Source organism: Mus musculus, chromosome 11 (assembly GCF_000001635.26).
Source record: "Mus musculus strain C57BL/6J chromosome 11, GRCm38.p6 C57BL/6J".
NCBI classification, from domain to species: Eukaryota; Metazoa; Chordata; class Mammalia; order Rodentia; family Muridae; genus Mus; species Mus musculus.
In genome coordinates, this window is record NC_000077.6 from 67,988,329 (window position 1) to 68,013,397 (window position 25,069).

The window sequence follows — 25,069 nt, forward strand, 5'->3', positions numbered from 1 at the left end:
AGTTAAGGAGAGGTGATGGCTGAGGAGAGGGGGCCTGTTTCACAGAACACGAACCCTGGCTTATGTAAGAAATCAGTGGGCCAAATAGGAGTCAGTCACCATGGAAACATAAAGAAGGAGAATGTTAGCGGATTATTAGAAGGTGAATTCCTCAGTTTCTTAGCAAATTGTTGTGAGGCTAGTGTTGGTTAGCTCGATTGTGCCCATCCTAACAGGAGTATATCTATGTGTGCCTGGACAAAAAGTGCAACTCTCATAGTCTAGGAAAGTGCAGCCAGTAAGGAAATGCATACTAGAGAGAAGGTACTCCAAAATGCTGCTAGGGAGGTCCCTGGGTGCTCAGCTGCAGGGTCATGGGAATGGACTCCCAGGTTGGTGGTCTTGCTCTAACTAGGCAGGGAGATGGCTCCCTTGCTGATGCAGAAACCTTAAGGGTGGGTCCTGAGTGAGGGAAGGGATGCTGAGGCTGAAATTTCTTGCTCCTGCTTGCTTTGTGAAGCCCATTTCCCTCATTCCCAGAAGCCTCCTGTGCCTTTCCTCCACTCTCCTCTCCTTTCAGACGGAGCTGATTAGGGAGAGAAGCATCTAGGCAAACGTCAGTTTGGATTAACACTTCCTTTAAGCAGACATTAATGTGCTGATCCCATACTTGAATGTGTAGCCCTCATGTGACAGAGTCTTCATCTTACCTCACAGATTACCCGTCATTATTCAAGAGTGGTAAGCCCACGTCCAAATAAGCAATGGTTGGCTAATTTAGGTATTTGGACAGTTGTCAAAGAAGCCTCTGTGTGACAGTGTCCCTTGGAAGATGATAAGCAGTGACACAGCTTCGGACTTGAAAGCCAGTTGCCCTTTGCATTCAGAGCAGTGCTGAGCCTCGCAATTAGCTAGAGCTTTGTAAAGAGAAAGAAGAATCATTGCATACTCCAGTGCGCTGTGACGGTCTCCAAGGTTAACTGGCCTGTCGTGGGTGGCTAGCTGGCTAAGCTTAACCTCACACCACTAACCATACAGAGGATTATGGGAAGGGGAAGTCATTTGGAGCTTGTATTCATAGTTTTATGTCAGGAGGATGCTAACAAGTTGGCAGCTTGCTAGAATCAAACGGTGATATTGAAATGTCATATTTTCTTGCAATAGAATCACTTTAATTTTAGATATACACTTTTCTCTTGATCTACTGAAAACATATAGACTACACAGTATGTATTTTATGTTACTGTGTGGGCAGCCTAAGTATGTACAAGAAAAATTGCGTTGTCTTACATTAAAAATATAACCTCAAAATGAACAAATAAAAAAAAATTAAATTAAAAAAAGAGTATCTAACCCCTCTTGCAGGGCACGATGGCCCATGCCTATAGTCCCAGCTACTCAGGGGCTGAGGCTGGAGGAGTGCTGGAATTCAGGAGTTCTGGGCTAAGTATGTTATTCCAATCAGGTGTCTGCACTAAGTCTGGCATCACTATGATGTCCTGGTAGTGGGGACCAGTTGGTTGCCCAAGGCATAAACTGGCTCAGTTTGGAAAAATAGACCCTCTCTCATCTTAAATCATGGAATGTTTTATTTCAGTTTAATGGTTTATAAGAAGGATTTGCACTCAATAGTGCCTAGATTTCTTAAAGAATCATTTATTTATATTTTATAGTACTGATTTTTTTTTGTTCGTTTTGTTTTTTGAGACAGGGTTTCTCTGTATAGCCCTGGCTGTCTTAGAACTCACTCTGTAGACCAGGCTAGCCTTGAACTCAGAAACCCGCCTGCCTCTGCCTCCCAAGTGCTGGGATTAAAGGCGTGCGCCACCACTGCCCGGCTATAGTACTGATGTTAACACAAGACCACTCTTCTATCAGTAGGCAGTTCATTGGCTGGCTCAGACAGCGTGCAAACGGAATATTTATCCATTTAATTGTACCCAGAAACATGGTAACCCTTAGCTTTTCTGTAAAGGTGTGCTGACACCAGTGAAGCGCTGTTTTTATCTAATGAGCCCATGGTAGGTACGAAAGGCAGCTAACTAAACACTGCGTTCCCTGGCAATGTAATAAACTGTGGATATGGATGCAAGAATACTGTGATAGAGTGCACAGTGCCTAGTGTGTGTGGCCATTGCCATCTCTGCCTCTCAGGATGTGGCAGCCCGAAGCCCGCACTGAGAGCACTTGCTCTCTGTAGGATGTAGTCCCCGGAACACCCATACAGTGACATGACACATACCATGGCAGGAAGTAGAGTGAACTCTGCAGAAGAGCAAGTGCATTGCCCTCTGTGTCAGTGTGAGCCTGTGTAGTAGGCGAGGTCATGGGACCCAGCACTTGTCACTTGCCTTTTTTTTTTTTAATGTATTTTTGCTTCTTGATGGAAATTTTAAGTATCTTGATGTCAGGGATCAAAGACTACACAGTGCTTAAAGAGTCTCTCCTAAATGAAGGAGCACCTCTCTACTTCTCTGTGTCTGTCTCCCCAAAGACCTATCCTACAGCTATAGAGTATACGGAGTATACAGCAGGCACACTTGAACACAGCACATTTTTGTTGACTGAAAGCCAATCCAAGATGTGATAGGACACTTCAGGAACTAAACAGCTGGGACTGTTAGGTGTGCTTATGCAAAAGCTTTCTCTGCGACTCAGAGGTCCAGGTTGTCTCATCACAGGGCTGTGCTGTTGTAACACAGGCCATATATCCTGTGGATGGGGTAGAGAGAGAAGTGGGGCACTATACCCTCTTAGGTGATTTGTCCTGCAAATATCTTACCCTCTGCCCATTGACTGGAGGTGGTCACATTGGCTCCAACCTTCCTGTGAGGGAAGCTGGGGACTATGATACCAAACTGGGGCTGGGGAAGCATGTACTCTGTGCCTCTCTGGTTCTTTTGAGTAATTTGATAGGTCAGTAAGAGACAGCACATCAGACTGCAGAATACAGAACCATTTAAGCCAAACAGCACCGGGCAGGCATGGAAACACACACTTGAGCCAGTGAGCAGAATAGAGAATCCGGAAGCAAAGCCACACAGCTGCAGCCGTCTGAGCCTCCACACGGCAGCAAAGACAGCCTCTTTAACAGATGGCACTGGGAAAACTGGATACCCACATTTTACAGACAGAAACTAGATGTCTGACTCTCACCCTGTACAAAAAGCAGTCTATACATGGAGCAAAAACTGTGCAAGACCCCAAAGTCTGAGTCATCTAGAAAAACACATTTCAAGATTGGGGCATAGACAGCACTTTATAAATAGGACTCTAACAGCTCAGAGGATAGTACAATTTGACAAGTGGGGAATGCCTCAAAATAGGAGGCTGATGGTAGCTGGGAGTGTGGATTAGAGTCTGAAATCCTGAAGTTCCTAGTACCTAAATCAATAAATGGCTCCCACATACACAAGGAGACTGATGGTGCAGTCTACAGAATGTCACAGAGCCTTGTGGCTTTCCTTCTGACAGACATGTAAACATGAAAGATCCAACAGACCTGTTCAGAGAAGGCCAGATGAACCGATCTAACACTTTTCAAAAGTATGATGGGTTAGCAAGGTCACGGAGAGTCCAAAGCTCTACACCCTCAGCCATCAGGGATGCAACTCAGGTTACTAAGATTCTGTCTTACCCTAATGGCTGCCATCTGGAAAAGAAACGGCAACAAACACCGGAAAGAGTGGGAGTAACGCCTGGCAGAAGCTGTTGTGGGAACCATTATAGAGTGCTTCAAAAAGAAAATCATTATAGAATGCCTAAAAAAAAAAAAAAAAGAGTAGACCTAGTATATGATCCAGCAGTACCACTCCTTAGGATTAGACCCAGAGGGCTGGTGAGATGGCTCAGCGGATAAGAGCACTGACTGCTCTACCAAAGGTCCTGAGTTCAATTCCCAACAACCACATGAAGGTTCACAACCATCTGTACAGCTACAGCGTACCAATAAACATAAAAATAAATAAATAAATCTTTTTTTTTTAAAAAAAAAAGGCTGGGTGTGGTGGCACATGCCTTTAATCCCAGCACTCGGAGGCAGAGGCAGGTGGATTTCTGAGTTTGTGGCCAGCCTGGTCTACAAAGTGAGTTCCAGGAGAGCCAGGGCTAAAGAGAGAAACCCTGTCTCGAAAAACCGAAAAAAAAAAAAAAAAAAAGGAATAGACCTAGAGGGACCAAAACCATCATATACTAGATACTTGCATCCCTGAGTTTAAACCAGCACCATGCGTGATGGCTGTGCTTGGGAATCAGCCTAGGTGGTGATGGAAGAGTAGAAAATGGATCTAAATGCTATAAGCCATAAGAAGAATGAAATTAGGCTGTCTATAAGAAAATGCAGTCACACGTTTGCATGTGAGTTCAGGTGCCCATGGGGGGAATAAGTTCGGTTATCATGCAGTTAGGATTCTCTCAGCCACAGGGAACAGATGGTACTACCAAGTCTGCTTAAAGAAAGCATCCCCATGAAGGAGACCCCACATTAAACGCTGGCTAACTCAGCTGCCTGGTGCTGCCCTCCGTCCCTACGCTCTCCTCCTCTGCCTTGCTCAGAGTGGTCCCTTCCGTTCAGTCCGAAGCCTCTCATGGTTTCCAGATGGATGCAGCTGCTATTAGCTGCACTCCGGCCAGAGCATTAGGAGAGGCAGAAGATACTTAGCATGAGTAAAATATTCGGGTAGCTAGGAAATCTGAAAAGCATTTACCAGGATTCAGGGAAAGTCCTCCCGTTTTGACCCTCACGCCTACAAAGTAATTAATGTTTTTGCCCATATCCTTCTATGAGTCTCTGAAGATTATAGCAATAAACATGAGTATATTCTCTTATAGTCCACCATCTTTCATACATACTTTATATATGATTATATCTCAAGAGATTTTTCCCATTCAGATTTGTAGTTGATATTTTAGTATAAAGTTATTAGTATTAAATTAGTATTGAATTAGTATTAAATTAGATATTAGTATTTAGTATGTTTCATCATGTACACATACCATAATTAATTTAACTAATTAATAGTTATATTTTGTATCTTTGTCTTTCTATTATAAAAAAGTTCAATATTTTCTACCACAGAAGTTCAGTACTGGTCTGGGATATGCGAGACTGTCTCTCAGCAGATAATCTGAAATGTGGGCAATTTCTCGTGTGTCAGAATGTCTCTCTGAAGAAAATCTCAGAAGTGGAGGCTCGTTCTGAGGCCATACGCATTGGAAATTCTGGGTATTTGGAAACTCTCACCCACTAAGTCAGAACCAGTCAGACCTGTGTCAGCAGTTCCTGCACCTGTTTGCCTGTGCACTCAGCTTCCCCAAGGAGAGATTTGTCACGTGCTATCTTAGAAAAGTTGCATGCACCTACACCATGCATTTACAGTGACCTAAGTTCTAAAGAAACATGGCTCTCCACTCCCCAGATAGGCTTTCTCTGTGTAGCCCTGGCTGTCCTGGAACTCCACCTGTAGATCAGGCTGATCTCGAACTCAGAGATCTGCCTGTCTCTGCCTCCTAAGTGTTGGGATTGTGGCTTTTAATAGTCAAAAACAACTGAGCTGGCTAGATGACGGCTCAGTGGATAAAGTGCTTGCTACACAAGCCTGACAACTTGAGTTTGATCCTGGAACCCACAGAAAAGTGGAAAGAAGGTGTGAACTGACTCTACAGAGGGTTCTCTGATTACCCCATCCTATACACACAGCATTAGTAATAATAGTAATTTTAAGCAGTTGGAACTGTTAAGTATCTGATGGAGAACATGAACCCCACTCTTCTCCAATTTGGCCTTTGTAGTTTTGTGTCTGACTGCGGCTTTTCAAGGCTGAGGTGCTGACTTTGTCATGTGACACATTCCTGTGGGCCACCTGAGAGGCTCATCCCCAATGTGTTCTTTGTGTTCTTTCTGCTGGCGTGCCAGCTCTGCAGTCTATAGGCCAGCTCTGTTCCAATGTATGGTGGCTGGCCAGGAACTTGCTCTGTGTGTCAAGCTGGCCTCAAACTCATCGATTACCTCTTTCTGTCTCCCAAGTGTCGTGATGAAGGGCAAGCTTGTGCCTTCTTTCTTAGTCTCCTTGCTGTTTTATGTTCCCCTTTGTGCACACAGGCTTTTGATACCTGATGTCTGCTCTTAACACAATAGTCACTTTCTTTTTCTTTTTCTTTTCGAGACAGGATTTCTCTGTGTAACCTTGGCTGTCCTGGAACTTACTTTGTAAACCAGGCTGGCCTTGAACTCAGAAATCCACCTGCCTCTGCCTCCTAAGTGCTGGGATTAAAGGCGTGCACCACCATGCCCGGCTATCGCCACTTTCTTAATTCTGCTTTTAATAGATTTTCTGTTGATTCTTACATTTTCCAGTTATTTTTGCATGTTTGTGTATGCATGTGTGTATGTGTGCTAACATGTTCACAGTTGTGTGTGTGTGTGTGTGTGTAGGGGGGTGTAGGCCAGAGGTCAGTGTCAGATATCTTCATTTTCTAACTTACATCTGGAGGCAGGGTCTCTCACTAAACCCAGAGCTTGCCAATTTGTTTAGTCTGGTTACCCAACTTGTTCTGGAGACACCCCCCCCCCCCCCGGTCTCTCCCTCTGCCTCTGCCTCTGCCTCTGCCTCTTGCATGCTGGGAGTCCAAGTGAATCCCTTGTTGCCTGGTGTTAACATGGGTGCTGGGATCTGAACCTCAAGCTGCGTGACCAGTGCTTTTCCCACGGAGCCATCACCTCATTTCCCAGTTTTCACTTAAAGAAAATTTGTTATTTTATGTGTATGTGTATGCATGAATTTATGTGCCCCATGTGTGTACAGGAGCCCATGGAGGCCAGACACAGGCAGTTGTGAGATGCCTAATGTGGATGTTGGAAACTGAACTTGGGTCCTCTGCAAGAGCAGTTACGTGCCCTTAACCACTGAGCCATCTCTCCAGCCCAGGTTTTACTATTTTTAAGAGTAACGAACCCCCTCCTGGGAACTTCACAATTAGCTTTGGCTTAAAACTGAAATCGAGTAGCCTGTGTCACATGACCCAATAAGACCAGAAACCAAGATGTCTCTGAATTGCCATGATTGGCTTGGTTAGTCAAGCTAGATGTTGTTCTGAACTGAAAATGAAGACAGTCATGTTCTCCAGGGGGCAGAGCCTTGACCAGAGTTGATGTTCTGAAAATGGGAAGAGATGAGGGGTGCTGAAGGAGCAGACGGTGGGGGCTTCTCAGCTTTCTTCCCCGGCTCTCTTGGTGTGCAGCCCTTGTCAGGGTGATATTTCTTGAAGAGCCAGAGGCTCATCCCCAATTCTTTGACCAAAGGAAGGACTTTTATTTCCTGCTCTTTCTGTCCTAGAGAAGAGGTAGCTCACTGGCCTTTGGATTCTTTTATTTATGCTAAGCTCCATTTGCTAGATCATTGCTTTTACACAACCTCCCTCCCCCAATTTTGTCTTTATAAGAAGCTGGGATGTTTCCACTTCCCACTTCTTCCTCAGGAGTTGATGAGTAATTTGCACAATATAACCCAGTTCCATAACACACTCATATACACTTACATGTTTGAACACTAGCATATGTAACTCAAGCATACGCACATGCATAACACATGCAGATATGAGCACATATGCACAAGCACAGTCACATTAACACACACACATATGCACATTTACAATTATGTTCACACATACACATAATTTCTCGTGTTGTTTTCTTCTGCAGACATGATCTTGTGCATCCTATGTTAATTCCTGTTTAACTGTTTTGAGAGGTAGTAGCTTCCGACTTTGTCTTCAGAAGCTGGAGAACTGTGACCAGTGAATTCGGTGTGTGGACTCATACAGTATTGCAGTCATAGGAGGATTTGAAAAGGGGAGGGGCTTAAGCAGTCTGGCACACCCTTTGTATTGGAACATCTGTTTTGCTTTTGTTTCAGGACAAGGCATCATGTACGGTAGGCTGGCCTTGTATTCTCTCTGTAGCCAGTTAGAATGGCCTTGGAACTTCTGATCCTCCTGCCTCTGCCTTCCAAGAGCAGGGGTGGCAAGTGTGTGCAACCATGCCTGTTTTACACCCTGCTGGGGATTGAACCCAGGCTTTGTATGTCTCGACAAGCACTCGGCCACTTAAGCTATAACTGCCGCCCCTGGTACACCTGCTTTGTTGCTCTGTATTAACTAGTGGTCTGATGTTAGTCATGTGGTGAACATGGCGAACAGTTTTGTTATTTGGGGTTGGGCCTTGGGGATCATGTTTAGGGCCTCGCAAAAAGTTCACTGTGCCACTGAGCTACTGCCCCAGGGAGTGACCATGGTTTTTTGGGGAGGAAAGTTGCATATGTCTTATGACAGATTTTTTCTTAGGGCTCAGAGTTTCCCCCCCTGAACCCAAGGCCTCATGTATGCCAGGCAAGTACTTCACCACTGAGCCACATCTTTATTAACCGATTTGGTTGAGATTATTAAGCCAAAATTTTGACACTTTGGAATATTGCAGTGACTTACGGCAATTTAATAGAGTATTTGTTTTTGAAGAATATTTTAAAATAATATACTATTGCTTATATGTTTGCACCATTATAATTTTATGTTTACATAGGTTATAGATTAATGGTAAAATTTTAAAGTACTATGTTAAGCAACAAAATGTCCAGCTGTGGAAAGAACTATCAGTGACAACAAAGGTTCGCTCAGCTCCAACATGCACTTTCCCCGTTTCTTCCTGGTGGCAGCCGTCTTGGACAGTTGTCTGTGTGTCCTTCTGGAGAGATTCCGCCCGTGTGTGCCTGCACACATGCCTCCAGGCTCCTGTCTCTAACCTCTCTTTCTTCACACAGATGTGTGTTTTTCACTCTTCACTGTGTGTGTGATCCTTTTTTGTTAGGAGCATGCCTTGGAGAGTGTTAAGCAAAGTTTAAGCTTGCTCTTGAACATTCCGAAGCTGACTCTGAGCGTGGCCGAGCAGCTGTCTGAGGCGTCTGGGCTGTGTACGCACTTCTGAGGCCAGTTATTGCTTGGTGGGTTCTCTGTAGTTGTTACTCTGGATTGGCATTTTTCTCTAATGGTCGAGTTGACTTCTGAATGAAGGCCAGTTATAAGGAGACCTTATCTATGTGGATGCTCGATCAAGCAATGAAACCGAAGACCTTGAACTTTGAAGGACTATTAGTTATTGCAGCTCTAGGTCATCGATCAAGTCGTTGATGTATCTGTTATTTCCAGGGGGGATATAAGAAAGCATTCTGTTGGGAAGTGATTGGAAGCAGCAGCCTGGGCTTTCCAAAGGCTTTCCAGGTTAAGCAGCAGCAACAAAATGCACAATGGTAAAAAATGTGAAGTTGGCCTTTATTATATTGTTGAAAATAACTGAGCGGGGCATGTTGCTTAGTGTCAGGGTTCCTGCTGATTGCTCACTAGGTATTAACCCTTTATCTGCCCTGCAGCAATGTTTATTAACATAATGTGAAATTGGAGCTGGTGAGGTGGCTCAGAGATTGAGAGCACTGGCTGCTCTTTCAAAGAATCTGGGTTCAACTCTAAGCACCCACATGGCAGCTCACAACTGTTTGTAACTACAGTTCAAGAAGATATGATGTCCTCTTCTGACCTCTATAGGCACTAGGCTCACAGTTTACAGATATACATGTAGGCAACACACACACACACACACACACACACACACACACACACATGAAATATGTGGGCATAAACCTAATAAAAACTTCACACGGAATACCATGAAACATCATGTAGAGGAACCAAGGAAAACCCAGCGATTGGAACGCCCAGCGTGGTTAAGATGTCTGCTTCCTTTAGACGGGGTTGTAGATCCAGAACTAACCCACTTACAGTTCCCTTATGAATTTTGGCTTCTGTGTGGTCAGTTGATAATCTGGCTTCTACCACAGTTTCTATGACCGACAGTGTGAAGAGCCAAGCAGTACCAAGGCAGCATTGACAAGAAGACACAGCAGTGCAGCAGCTGGGCTAAGGCTGCATTGTGGTGTTGCACAAGGAGAGGCAAGTGAACCAGGAGACAGAATAGGGTGTTTAGGACCAGTCCCACACTCATGTCGTCACCCGACTGGTCACAGAGGTGGCATAACAGGTGTAGCATTAGATCAACTGATGTCCACACAGGGAAGAAAGGAGTCTCGAAGCCTCCGTTTCCACCGATCCAAAGGGACCTGTGGACCTAAACATGAAAGGTCACATGAACATTTAGTAGAAATCCCAAGGTCTTCACAATTGTGGTACAGGCAAAGATTTTTTAGGCCATCCAAGTCACTAAACACAAAGGAAATAAACACATGAAGAAATGGACTCCATCAAAATCTGTCTTCCAAAGACTACAAACAGTAAAGACAAACTAGAGTGGAGATCAGTATGTTCTGGGTATTCATCTGATATGGAAAATATTTCAACCATAAATAAAGAGCCTGAAGGCAGACGACATTAGAAAGACAACAGCAGAGGATTTAACCCTGGACTTCACAAAGGAGATGGTGTGTGATGATTGTATACAAAGGTGTTGGCTTTAGTCAGTTATCAGAAAAGTCAGACTGTAACCAGGATGCTACACCGCCATACCTACCAGAGCAGCTCGGCTACCTTGCCGGGCAAACCGGATGTTTCTGGGATTTGCTGGAATTCTCATATACTACTGGTGAGATTGCATAAGTACAGTCTCTTTAGAAGCTGCACACCCACTCAAATGGAACTGTTCCACAGACTCAGAAAGAATGTTTATAGCAGGGCTGTTCTTAAAAGTTCCCGTTGGAAAGAGCCCAGGGAACTCTGTAGACTAATAGTATATTCAGACATTGATATTACACAGCCAATACAGATGAACAGTCTACAGGTGCACAGCACACTGTGGATGGCTCGCACAAACATGCTGAGTGACATAAGCCAGACACTGGAGTTACACATGTATGCTGCCATTCCTATAGAGGTGAAATTTATAGTGTTATGAATCATGAAAGTAAGTGGTTCCTTTTGGAAGAGGAAGTGAACAGAATGGAACAGCCGGGCTTCTGGGCCAGAGAGACTGCTCATCGAGTAAGAGCGCTTGCCATGCAAGCCTGATGACCCAAGACTGATCCTCAGAACCCAGGTAAAAAGCCAGATGTGGTCTTGCACATCTGTAATCTCAAGGCTCAAGTCCAGCGGGACGGGAGGTGGGGATGGGAGAATCTCCTGGAGGCTTGCAGGCCTCTGAGAAGTGAGAGATCCTGCTCTAACAAGATGGAGGGAGAACTGACTGCTGGGCGCTGTGCTCCGATCCACATGCAGGTCAGTGTGTACTGCCCCACATACTCTCACTCAGTCCTTAGAGGATTTGGATGCGACTGGTTTTGCCCTGGTAGCCGCTAACTGAGGATCTTCACTGCAGTATCTTTGACTTGTGTACTGTGCCCTTTCATTTTACATGTTCTGCTTGAATTAAATGTGTGTATAAACACACACACACACAGATTCATGTATATACCCTTAACTCACATGTAAGCAGAAAAGCTGTGTCCTGAGCAGACCACAAGGTGGGGACATAAGTCAGCAGAAGAGAAAACACCCAACTTCTTGGCCAGGTTTTGACTCATGGGCGCTTTCCTTCCCTGAGAGCAAGGAGAGAACGTGGAAATTAATTGTGCTTTTTCCTAAATGCTAGGAAAGAATTCCTGCTGCCGTTCAGTTCTCTCTTTAGCCTTTCCCCTGTCTGTGGATTGCAGACCTGTCTGTCTCTTTCATGTCTCCCTTCATGGGCTCCAGACTCTCCCCAGCCTGGTCTGCTTGCTGCTGCTGCTGCTTCTTCTTCTTCTTCTTCTTCTTCTTCTTCTTCTTCTTCTTCTTCTTCTTCTTCTCCTTCTCCTTCTCCTTCTCCTTCTCCTTCTCCTTCTCCTTCTCCTTCTCCTTCTCCTTCTCCTTCTCCTTCTCCTTCTCCTTCTCCTTCTCCTTCTCCTTCTCCTTCTCCTTCTCCTTCTCCTTCTCCTCCTCCTCCTCCTCCTCCTCCTCCTCCTCCTCCTCCTCCTCCTCCTCCTCCTCCTCCTCCTCTCTCTCTCCCCCCCCCTTTCTTTTCCTTTCCTTTTAAAAAACTTAGGTATTTTTTTCATCCATTGTTTTTCCCCTTGGGAAAATTGGCACACACCCACTTTTTCTACTCCTCCTTTTCCCACTCATTTTCCTTTCTTCCTTTTCTCCGTGTTCCTCTTTGACCTCTTTCCAAAGTCTCAAGTAGCCCAGGTTGGTCTTAACAACCACAGATAACCATGAATCCCTCACCCACCTGCCTCTTCCTCCCAAGCCCTGGGTTACCCATGCATGTTGCTGGGTTACAAGTGTGTTGCTGGGTTACCCATGTGTGTTGCCAGGCCTGGTTCTTTTACTCTGCTCTTGGCTTTAAAATCAAAGAGATGTTTTCAATGTGTCTTTCTAATAGTTTCCACATAGGTTGCCACTTAACTTTTTAAAATGTGCTTTTTTAGCTGATATGCCAAACTTCAGATTTTGCATGTTAATGGGATACCATGTCATATTTTATAGTTCTTTGTTTCCTGTCATCTTTTCTCTCTTTCCTTCCCTCCCTCCTTGCAGGGAAATGACTTTCCTTTCCTTTTTATTTTGGGGGCAGTTGAGTGGGGCTCTCACTGTACAGCCCAACTGAGCTGGATCCTGTGATCCTCCTGCCTCTACCTCAGCAGTCCTGAGATTAGAGAAGGACTCCCACACTTGGCTCTCTACTTGGATTTAAAATAATGATCCGCCAGGCGTGGTGGCGCACGCCTTTAATCCCAGCACTTGGGAGGCAGAGGCAGGCAGATTTCTGAGTTTGAGGCCAGCCTGGTCTATAAAGTGAGTTCCAGGACAGCCAGGGCTATACAGAGAAACCCTGTCTCGAAAAACCAAAAAAAAAAAAAAAAAAAAGATCCATGCTTATGCTCATGTACGGTGCCAACATATATCGCCTCTCCTTTCCCAGATGCCATGCTCCTAAAGTCACCACTTGTAATGTTGGCATTTTCTTGATCATACTTACTGTTATTTATACTTGTAAGTATGTTGCTATAAATATATCATTCTGAAAACAGACTTATATGTACATGTCTCTATAATTTATTTTTTTATTTAAGTTTGGACATTCCTCCAAGTCAGTAGGTTTAACACATTCTTTGCAACAGTGAGTGCTTTGCAGTTATAAGTCTGCAGTCATTCTTGTAGCCACTGTCCATAATGGTGTTGGATTGTTTTGTTTTGTTTTGTTTTTTTGTTTGTTTTCTCTATTTACATAGCTAAGGCAAATTCCATGTGCACTGTGGCCTCTGTTTCTGTAAGAGAGGGCCTCCAGGATATGTGTGTTGGAAATTTAAAGAACTGCCATGTAAATTTCTTAAAATTTGTAAGGCTGGCCAGCAGTATGTGGGAGGGCTCATTTCCCAACCTGCTAGCCATCAGTGGGTGTCGCAGAACTTGGTAGGTTTTGTTAATCTACGGATGGAAAAATAAAGTCTCTTTTGCATTTTAGTACTTGGTATTATAACAGCACAGTGATGATTTGGGGCATGGAAAATAAAGATCTCTGCAGCTGTATGTATCAATTTTAAATTGCAAAAACCATTTGGGAATTGAAAAGGAGAAAAATTGCAGTCTGTCAACAAGGGGGAGTAAGAAAGAAGAGTTACTGTGCGTGCTATATTTTAGCTCATTGTCTTTTTTTTTTAATACGCTGAGTACTTTCCACGTTTTGCTCTTTTTCTTCTGTATGTGTGTGCACATATGGAGGTCATGGGTTGACACCTGGTGGCTTCTTCAACTCCTGTCCACCTTAGTTTGTGAGACAGGATCTCTCATTGAACCTGGATCTCAGTGGTTCTGTTAGAATGGCTGTCCAGCGATCCCAGGGAGCCTCCTGCCTCACCCCCACCCCGCCCCTGGAGATTATAGGCATGCACTGCAATACCCTATGGTTTTATGGTTTTGTTTTTTTGTTTGCTTTAACATGGGTGCTGGGGATTGAAGTAAGATCCTCGTGTTTGTGTGACAAGTGCTTTACCAACTGAGCCATCTCCTCAGCCTCCCAAGTTCAACTTTTTAATAAATGAAGGTTAAGAAATTAAAATTTAGGTAGATAGCTAGGTAGATTAGATTAGATAGATCAATCCATTGATTGATCTCATTTTACCTCCACAGTCTGCAGAGGCAGCAAAGAAGGATCACCCTCTGGGTTATAGAGGAGGATGGGTTCCTGGGTCAGAGCTGACCCAGTGCTGGAGGAGAACCAGCATCCTTTGCTCTGGCGTTTGTCTCTGGTCTCTCTTGATCTTGGTTCGTACCACTGTTGCCTGTAGCGGGTGTGGTTTGTTTGTTTGTTTGTTTTCCCCCCACTGGCTTCAAGTGCTGTGTCTTGCCGTTTGCTCTTTCTAGCCTGTGGACAGGAATACCCTATAGCAGCAGATGGCCAATGCAGCAATGTGTGAAGGAGCAATGATTGAATATTACAAAACCTGGGTTTGAGTTTTAACTCCCATTTTGTTTCCTGTAAAATAAAGATAACCACAACTCTGCAGCCTGTGAAACTGGAATGTGGTGGGTCCGTGGCAAGGCCCTCTGTGAACCAGAAAGCACCCAGTAATCCGTGCTTGCTCCCACTGATCTTGGCAGAAGAGAAGACAATGCACACCACGTAAAGAGGTCTTTCTGCCTTTAATAGAATGACCAGAGAACACAGTAGTGGATGATGGCATAAAGAATTGTATGGCACGGGCCATAAACGCAGTGTAAGCAATTAAGAGGAAGAGAAGCGGATGTGGGGGGGACAGGCTGAGAAGGTGTTGGAAGGCTTAAGACTCTCGTGGTCCTGCCGGGCGGTGGTGGCGCACGCCTTTAATCCCAGCACTTGGGAGGCAGAGGCAGGTGGATTTCTGAGTTTGAGGCCAGCCTGGTCTACAAAGTGAGTTCCAGGATAGCCAGGGCTATACAGAGAAACCCTGTCTCAAACAAACAAACAAACAAACAAACAAACAACCCCACCACCACCAAAAAGACTCACATGATCCTGAGAGAAGGAGTATTGTTGGCATACCATGCACCTCAGTCTGCTGTGAACTTTTTAATGTATTTTTTAAAGTCAGTGTCTCCCTCTCTACTCCAGGCTGGCTCAGCACTGACTGTGCACTCCACAGACTTGCAGGATCCTGTCTCAGTCCCTGAGTGCTGGGATATAGGCGCATGCCGCCCTGCCCACCTTACTCTGTGCTTTCCTGGAGTCTACTGCCCCGGGAGCAGTACTTTTCATGCCAGTCTGCAGACTGGTGTCCAGCTGGCTGCATAAAAGTTTCCCGATGAAGCCTTACACATTTTTGGGTTCTGTCCCCGAGGCAAAAGGGTACCACTGTTAAAAGTATGGGCCACCATCTCACTAATTTATGTTTTAGGTGTGAGTTGGCAGAGCCAGTGCAATAAAAATTGAATTGTTTAGGTTGAAGTGATGGCTAGGTAGGTGGTCCCTGGCTCTGTGTGTATTGGTTGTATATACATTACCACTGGACACCCTTAATTAGTCTTTTAGTGGCATATTTGCATTTTTATACACCGGTTGCCAAACAGATTTGTACCACTGCTGCTTGCCAGACAGTGATTTTTGTGAAACTCCACATAGCACGCTTGTTTCCAGAGCAGTGCTAGTAGCACTGTTAATGGAGCATTTTAGCATCACTTTATAAAGTAATGGAGTGGAAACAAGCATGCTGAATACGGGGGGGGGGGGGGAAGGGGGGAATGTTGAGGCCGAGTTGGCCGAGTTAGACATGTGACATTTCTAAGTGCAAAATACGAATTGTTTGTTCATCATCTCTTCTGGACCCTCTCTGGGTATGCCATGAAACTGTTGGCTTGTAAAGAACCAAGTGAACAGAGCACAGAGGGCAGTGTCCAGAGGTGTGGCTCCTCATTGTGGGTGAGCACCTTGGTCACTATTGCACACTTTACCGTGTTTACAAGCATACATTGTGTATTAATAAAGTACAGAGTTACAATTGTCATTGGCCAGTTACTGTAGCTGAATTTCCCCCACTGACCAGCAGAGAGCGCTCAGTCACCGAGAGGCTGGTAATGTGATTGGCCCTCCCAGAATGGAAGGTTTGGATTTTGTGCCAGCCACTCCTTGCCTCTCTACTACGTTTAAGGTACCTGTGATGCTCCAATGCTTTAGCTAGAGAGCCCTTTCTGTCGGTGCTGATTCAGATGGCAGAGATAATCCTCCTCAGGGATAATACTCTGCTTCTGAAGCTGCAATATGTCCTCCGAAGCCTTCCAACAACCTGCGTAGCTCTTCTACCGTGAACTGTTTTGTTATGATCAAATGTGGAGCTTATTGCTAATATTTAAAAAGGCAACCAAGCTGGGCCGTGGTGGTACATGCCTTTCATCTCCACAATCCAGAGGCAGAGGCAGAGGCAGAGGCAGAGGCAGGTGAATTTCTGAGTTCGAGGCCAGCCTGGTCTACAGAGTGAGTTCCAGGACAGCCAGGGCTACACAGAGAAACCCTGTCTTGAAAAACCAAAAAAAAAAAAAAAAAAAGGGAGGGTTGCTGGAGAGGTGGCTCAGCGGTTAAGAGCACTGACTGCTTTTCCAGAGGTCCTGAGTTCAATTCCCAGCAACCACATGGTGACTCACAACCCATCTGTAATGAGATCGGATTTCCTCTTCTGATGTGTCCAAAGGCAGCAACAGTGTACTCATATACATTAAATAAATAAATAAATAAGTAAACCCTTTTTAGAAAGAAAGAGAAGGAAAAGAAGAAGAGCAACTGCTGGGATTTTGAAGAAAGAATAGGAAAGATTCCCGGGCTGATGAGGCTGATGATCTGGGAGGCGGCCACTGATGCCCTCATAGCCACAGGTCAGGATGTTACAACAGCAGTTATACTGGGGAGTTCTCAGTAGCTGGTATATTGAAGTTTGAAAAGTCATGAAACAAAACAAAACAAAACAAAACAACAGCCCTTTCTTAAATTGTGTCCGTTCCCCCAAGTCACCCAGCTGAGTTTGGCAAGGAGTTTGTCAGGAGAAAAAAAAAAAGGGGTTGACTTAAAATTGGGCAAACCAGTCAGAGGCATAGCTCAGTGGTGGGATGGGCCCCTAGCATGCACAGGGTTGGGCTTGATTCCCATCACTAAGGGAAAAAGGGAAAAAACTACAACCCCAAAACGAAATGAAACAAGACAAAACAGAACAACTAAAGATACTTGATTGCAGTAGGCTGGGGACACTGATGAAGTGTCCCTTGGTAGGTGATAGAGAAGGAGACATTTTCTGTGGATGAGTTGTTTATTCTGGACTTGAACTCAGCAGGCGTTGCTTATTGAAATTAACAATACAAATATCTTGGGAACCAATGTTGGGTTAGGCACTGTGCTGGGCACTTTTCATCCCTAGTGTATCCACCAGGTACTTAAGTCCTGTTCACTTCTCAGCCACTGGATCAGTGTCTGCTCAATGGAAGCTCTTCAGTTGTATGGATGTGTGTAGGTGGGCAGGCGGGCAGATGGACGGGAGGGTGGATGGACTACAGAGTATGAGACTGTGGCTTATCAGGCTGAAGGAAGTTATCCGCACGTCCGCTGATCCTGACCTCGAGTGAGTGGTGTTATTTGGGGTTTGTTTTTAGAAGCTGTGTTGAACTTTGAATGCTAATGAGAAATTTCCTTTTCCCTAACTTGAGTTTATTCTCCCAGCTCAGGCAGGCTTGGAAATGTTCACCCCGTTTATTCAGTCTGCTCCCTCAGACTGGTAGCCTTAAAGCAGTGTGCTGATCATCTGTTCCTCACAGGTCCCTGTTGTCATTTTCCTTCTCCTGACTTCCTTTGCCACCCACCTCAATTACCGCTCCCCCGCCTTGGCCTGCCTCCCCCCCCAGCCCCTGCCCCAGCCGCTTTTCAATGTAATCCAGTCTGCACGTTGTTGCCAGAGTGTGTCTCTGAAGAATTTATGTCAGAGAGTCCATTTCTGATTGAAATTTGAGTCTCTGTGCATCTTTATGTCCACGGAGCAAAACCGCATAAAACGTTTTGAAAAGAAAAAGGAATTAGCCCTTTCATACCATAAGGGCGTTTTCACATCTGTGGGCAAGGCCAGCTAGAAACCTTTGTTGATGCAACCCAGCTCTCTGACACCCTAGAAATAGCTTCGTTGCTCCTAACTGTAAACCTCCCTGTGGTCTGTGAATGCTCAAACACTGATATTTTTTTTTCCAGACAAAACAAACATTTTTCCATAGTCAGCTGACATCTTTTTGAAATGCTAAGAAAAGCTACTTCTTGGAATTCACTTCTTTTCAACTCCTTGCTCGGTTGATAAGAATGCCCTCCCTGTGAACTCTGACAGGTTCCAACTGACTTTGTTAGCAGAGATGGATTATCTGAGTGCTCCCCCCCCCACCGTGCTACTATAATTTAATAACATACACTAATTTCTTGAGAGGCTGAGTAAAATCATGTTATGTCCTTATAAGTGATCATGAAACATGTTGAGGATTCTAATATGCCATCATGTCTACTAATTATTATATTATTATAGATAAGGTCTATCTTCAAAGAATATGGACAGAAATTACTGATTTATTAAAAAACAAACCCCCGCCCCACACACACACGCACACACACACACACACACGCACACACACACACGCACACGCACACACGCACACACACACACACACGCACACACACACACACACACACACGCACACACGCACACACACACACGCACACACGCACACACACACACGCACACACGCACACACGCACACACACACACGCACACACGCACACACACACGCACACACACGCACACACACGCACACGCACACACGCACACACACACACACACACACACACACACACGCACACACACACACACACACACACACACACCGTCCACCATGTTGTAGGCCAGCACCGCCAGCACCTGGAAAAGAGGAGGCTGAAGGACGGTTTGAGCCCAAGAATTCAAGGCCAGGTTGGCCTCATCGCAAAAGAGAAACCAGGAGTTGCGGTGGCTGAAGCCCTGTGGTGGGATGGGTTTGATCCATGGTGGTTTAACAAGGAAAATCAAGTCTGTTCTACCTCAGAGCACAGTAATTAGCTTGTCCTTTCTTTAACTTAAGAGATCTGACTTGTCACCGCAAGGCAAGGCTGAGCTGGAAGATGTTTTTCTGACAGAATTCCCTTTCAAAGTAATTCTCCCCATCTGCTGCAGAGCATTGGTCTTTGCTGCTAAGTTGTGAGGGCAGGTAGCCCTTGATTAGGACTTTTGTTTTAATTTCTCAAGATGAAAATGTTAAGTACGCTTCTCACGCTGGCTCCCTCCAGTCAAAGCCCTCAGTGGTTCCCAGTCCCATTTTTGTAAGCGTTTCCCGAATGTTGCTTCTCCAGCCTACTCAGAGGCTCCCACTTCTGGGTGCTGGGGATATAAACATGACTGTGATGTGGCCTCTTTCCTCACAGAGCTCATAACTTAGGAAGGGAGACAGATGAGTAAATAACTAGCTACAATCCTGCTTGATAAATGCCACGTTCGAGGTCGTGAACAGAGTGCCATGGGAGTGCCAGCGAGTGATTGATTTGAGGAAAGGGGGATGGAGTGGGGATCAGGAAGGACTCAGCAGCAGAAGTGACCTTTGAGTTGAGCCTTAGGGGATGAATAGAATTTTGCCAGATGGACAAAGGGGTGGGGGTGGGGATACTCCAGACTCATGCAAAAACATGAGAGTGTGAAAGTTTGTGCCTTTGACTCTGTGGTAGTGAGCAGGATGTACGACTCAGGGAGATGAAGGGTGTGGTACTGGGGCATTGGGAGATGCTGCTGCTGAGACCATGGACCATCTTTTAAAGCTCACACGTAACCTATAGTTCCAGGGAGTCACGGAAGTTGTGAACCATGGAGATAATAATAGTGAGACTTCAGTTTTAGGTCATTCTATCATCAGAATGGGTCTGTAGGAGAGGTGAGGAGGGTCTAAAGCTAGGCTGTACTAACAGGGGAACATGTTGGCTGTGCATGAGGACAGTGAGCCATCTCTGAAGAACACCTCAGCCACTGCTGTGAGGTAGAAGGATAATTGCAGCAGCAGCAGCAGCAGCAGCAGCAACAACAGTAGTAACACAAGGCCCTGGATGGCACACTAAGCAGACTCGAGATGGGGAGGAGAAAAGCTTATGGGGCAAAGGAGTGAATTTGACCTTGCCTTTGCGAACTACTTGAGGATTCTTAAATGAGACAGGCATCACAGGGCACCTGTGGGAAAATGCCAAGGGCAGAGATACATTGGAAAGTCTTCAGCTTGGTGATTTTCTTGTAGGGAAAGGGAGGGAGGACATGCCTATTTTTTGTTTGTTTGTTTTTTTTCAAAAAAAAATTTTTTTTTACCACTTGGCTTATTTTACTTATTCATGTACCATTCTTTATCCTTACTTCAGAATATGATGTGACTCTACTAAGGCCAGTGTCAGTAGAGCAGTAGTGACTAATAGTAGGTATCACCCTAAGCTGATGAAGTGCATTCAGATGCATAGACGCATAGGAATGCTACAGGTGCATTGCTGGTAGGTCCAGGCCATCAGTAATCGAGGAAGACCAAGTCAGAGGAGCAGGAAGTAGGCGTGGCTTAGCTCTGGGAATTAGGTCATGCTGGGAAGTCTATTCTCTGTATCATGTTTACTATTGATATGAGCTTGTGCCCACATTTTTACTTTTATTCCCTAATAGGTGATTAAAGTATACACATACCACACACAAACTGCACACGTCAACACAGCTGGAGTCCTAACTTGCCATTTATTGAGGTTGCTTAAAATCACCTCACATTTGCTGAATTGTTTTTGTCCTTTCATATTAATACCTTAATTTTGTCTGTGTGCACAAGTGTGTGTACATTCATTTTGTGTTTTTTTTCTTTTTTTTGAGACAGGGTTTCTCTGTATAGTGTGTGTACATTAGTGTGTGTGTGTGTGTGTGTGTGAGAGAGAGAGAGAGAGAGAGAGAGAGAGAGAGAGAGAGACAGAGAGAGAGAGAGAGAGACAGAGAGAGATAGACAAGGGCTTGATACTAACCTTGGAGCAGTACCACTCAGTTTTGATACACTCACTGAAATGACTGCTCAGAGCTGGCCACCAATGCACTCCTGAGTCTCGGGCGATTTTTATAGTTTCTGACCCAGGCTTTTGCAGTGAGCCACATACAGCTACGGTGTGTTTCATGCTGGCACTTGCAAGATGACTCCGGTGCTAATGGATATGTTTGGATTGCAAATTGCCTGCTTCACTTCCCTTTTCATTTCTTTCTTCCTTGTCTTCAAAGCTAGGTGAAGCTAAGTGATTATGTATGGAGTAAGTGTGAAACCTCGACATCTTGGCTTCTTGGGGCCAATCATGTCAAGTAAAACCTTGAAGAACACATCTCTCTTTTTGATAGACTGGAAGAAAGTCATACTGGTGTTTGACATGTTAATTGGCACATTTGAATATGAGACCAGACCTGTGCGTAAAATCTTAGTCCAAAGAATCAAAACAGTCTTTGCATTTAGCCCAGGTTTTCTTGAAGGATATAGTCTCTTTTTAGTTAAAAGTGAAATTAATAGAATGTTGGAATATATTGTTTAAAATAATTTTAATACCTCCTAGTAGACAATGCAGTAATTGGTATAATGAAAACAGTTAATCTATTGAAAAAGATATTATTTCCCAAACACTGTATTCAGTAGTTTGCATACATTATTATCATCTCTTTTCACACACAAACATATACACACACAAGTACATGAGGACAACACCCACAAGGAGAAGCTGTATATTGTCAGGGCAAAATTTTGATCAGCTTGTACATAGTTTGTTTGATTAAAACAGTGCCTACTGAATAAGTATTGACAAAATCATTTTATGAATACATAAATTACTCTAGTTAATCCATGCTAAAACTTCCAGAGGTAGATGCTACTGTCTATATACTCCCAGTAAGTGGCATGCTCGTGGCTATTTGCTCTACACTGGGGAGCAGGGTGCAATAGAGGGGAGGTGGGTTCTATGTCCACTTCCTATCCAGTGGTCAGAAGGCTTAACGATATGGAAGGCCAAACAGTAGGGTAGCAGTTACTTCCAGACAACACAAGAGATGCCATCAGGGCTTGAAAAATGATAAGCAATGGAGAAATGAGTGAGTGTACACTAAATCACCCAGAGAGCGTCTGCACATAGCAGTTGCTTAATCCATGGTGACTGCTACTGTTCCTCCACTCCTACATCATCATCACCCCTCTCTCAGGCTCAGCAAGAGCAATGGTGTGAATCCCGTTCAACTCTGCACTGGAGCAGTCAGGGCAACGGGATTCTTACATCCTTTGGACAGGGAGGCAGCGGCAGGAACTACGCGCTCTGTCCTTAGATGGAAGACCAAGATGTGTTGTACAAGAGCCAATGTGCATTGCTTCAGGGGGGTAATGATCACAGTAGACAGTCACACTCAGTGTGATTGTTTTGACTGTAGTCACACAGTTGAATTGGAACTCTGAATGTGTTTCTGTGAGCAACCAAGCACCCTTTAATGGGAGATTTTATTACTTTTCTATGCTGTAATCTGTATTATTAGTATTATATTTGCATGAAAATATTTGTATTTTTATTTGTATATATTTGTATGAAAAAATATTATTTCTGTGCCTTCTGTGTCACAAAGCCTGTGAAACAAAATTTGTTCTGATAAACAGGCAACTTCCCGATGGCCTTGTGGTTTGAGACTTAACAACCTAATTTACCACCATCTTTGGAGGGTTAGTAGAATGCTGTGTAATTGTCTGGGGACCACAGCCTAGCCTCAGATCTCTTACAGCCCTGGGCATGGTCCCTAGAATAAACTAAGAGTGCGATAAATTGTGGAGATGGCTTTGCAAAGCGTGCCAGGCTGGCCAGCTCCGTGCTCGTCACAGTGATTTTCAGCCGGTTGTGTTTTGTGAGATATGTAATGTGCTTGCTATTGTTCTCAGGTCCAGCCTGATGAGCGAAGAAGCAAAGCGAGGAACTCCCAACCCTTGGCTCTGTGAGGAGCCGGAGGAGACCAGAGGTTTGGGTTTTGATGAGATCCGACAACAGCAGCAGAAAATTATTCAAGGTACCTATTGCTCCAGGACTGTGGCTCACAAGCCTGGCTATTCTGCTGTGCTTGACTATTCTTTATCTCTACTGAAAGCTAGAGTCCAAAAGTAAAGCTCTTGGTTTTGGCCTCAAGCTGCTTGAGGCAACGACTTCATTGCTGCTCTGACTCCATGGTCATCACATCAGCTTTTACCCTCAACTTCATCTGGACCATCAGGGTTTTTTGTTTGTTTGTTTGTTTGTTTGTTTGTTTGTTTTACCTTTTTATTTGTAGGTTCCACACTTTTGCTTTAAAGTGTGCTGTTTTTAAAGTTTCTCATTTTTTAAACTTTCAGAAGTAATGTACTGTTGCTATGGGTTCAGGCAAGATTTGGGACAGACAAGACAGAGAGTACTTTGTGATGCCTCTCCAGTCTCAAAACTAGAGGTGGATTAGTATGTGTATCCACAGTCCCGCTTGCATTACATCTATGTCTGTGTTTAGTATACATCTATGTGTATGTTTAGTATTTAAGTACACATGTAAATAGCACGTGAGGTACATAGCTATCTCACTATGTGAACATTTCATAGTTTTCAACTTAATGTTATGGCTTTTTCCCATGTCAGGGTGCCTGCTGCTCTTTCTACAGACGTATTTACTGAAATACAATTGGCATTATCATAAGCAGCACAAACTCAACGATTAGATGAACTTTGACACAGTATACACATGTGTTTGCATGTAAGCCCAGCACATACACATGTGCGTGTATGTTTGAAGAAAGCATCACTGGAGTCAAGATAGTGCACACAGCTTGCAGAAGTTCCTCCGCCTACCTCTGAGGGTCTTCCTGTTCTTCCTGTTGTCTCTCCCCAATTCCTCGACAGCGGCTGATCTGCTTTCTGTCGCTGTTAATTGGTTTCTATTTTCCAGTTTCACGGAGTACACTCATACAGTATCTACCCTCTTTGGGGGAAGGGGATCTGGCTTCTTTCTCTATGGCTAATTTTTAAATGCATCTGAATTGTCACGTGACTCTTCTTCACACATGCTGATTTTTTTATTCCCCTAAGATGTCTTTAGTTTTCTCTTCCTCTTTCATTAACCTGTAAGATATTTTCATATGTCCCCCTCACCGTTCTCTTGTCAGATAGCTTTGGGTTTTGTTTTTAGAAGGAAAATTAGTTTCCTTAAGATCCTGCAAGGGCGGCTGGCTGGGCGGCGACAAGGTGACAAGCGTCTCTCAGTGACAGTTTTCAGACTACGGATGTTGTTAAGTCCAGTTGATCAGGTTTTTTTCTTGTGTGATTTTTGTTTTGATTACATCGAAGAAAACATTCAGTAGGTTAAAGCCACAAGATTTATTGCCTTTTCATCTCTAGTAACTTTATAATGTCAGGTTTTCACGTCAAGTCTCTCAGATCTCTTTTGAATTGTTATATAGGCACAGGTGCATTTTCCATTTGGATATCCTTCTGGCTTCGAGCCATTCAAAAAATAAAATAAAAAGAATGCTTTCACTGATGAATGTCAAAGGTAATCAAATGGCCATGTACATATATACATGTATATACATATATGCATGTATACACATACATGTATAAACATATATGGCCCTGTCTCTTTGCTCTATTCTCCAATAATCTGCTTGTTTTAAGGGGGCATGAGCTTTGTGCTTCTCTGATAGATCACTAAACCAAGTGACATGTGACATCAGACTTTATTCTTTTTCTTGGTATTTTTGTATACTTTGGTTTTTCATACTTGTATTTGAATTTTAAAGTCAGCTTTGAATTTTTTTTTAAATGGCATCAAGGCACATGTAATTTTGATTGAGATGACATATTTAGGTTCTTTAGAAGAGAACTAATGTGACATCAGCAAGAATCCTCAATCCGTAATCTGGATTATCACTAAGTAAATCTCACATAGTCTTTCATTTTTCTTAGCATTGCTTTTTAGTTTTCATGATGCACGCCTCACGTGCCCTT

At 44.2% G+C, this 25,069-nt stretch overlaps 1 protein-coding gene across 4 annotated transcripts in view; it reads left to right on the plus strand.

Moving 5' to 3' along the window:
* Stx8 (syntaxin 8) overlaps positions 1 to 25,069 on the plus strand; it is a 240,738-nt gene that overhangs the window by 21,918 nt on the left and 193,751 nt on the right. For 3 of the 4 annotated variants that reach the window (NM_018768.3, NM_001361351.1, NM_001361350.1), the window contains one exon: positions 22,987 to 23,111. In NM_018768.3, the coding sequence (NP_061238.1) occupies positions 22,987 to 23,111 (125 nt within the window). Of the gene's footprint in view, positions 1 to 2,639; positions 2,646 to 11,038; positions 11,073 to 22,986; positions 23,112 to 25,069 lie in introns of those variants that run through there. The other variant, XM_030246161.1, reaches the window with a different exon arrangement.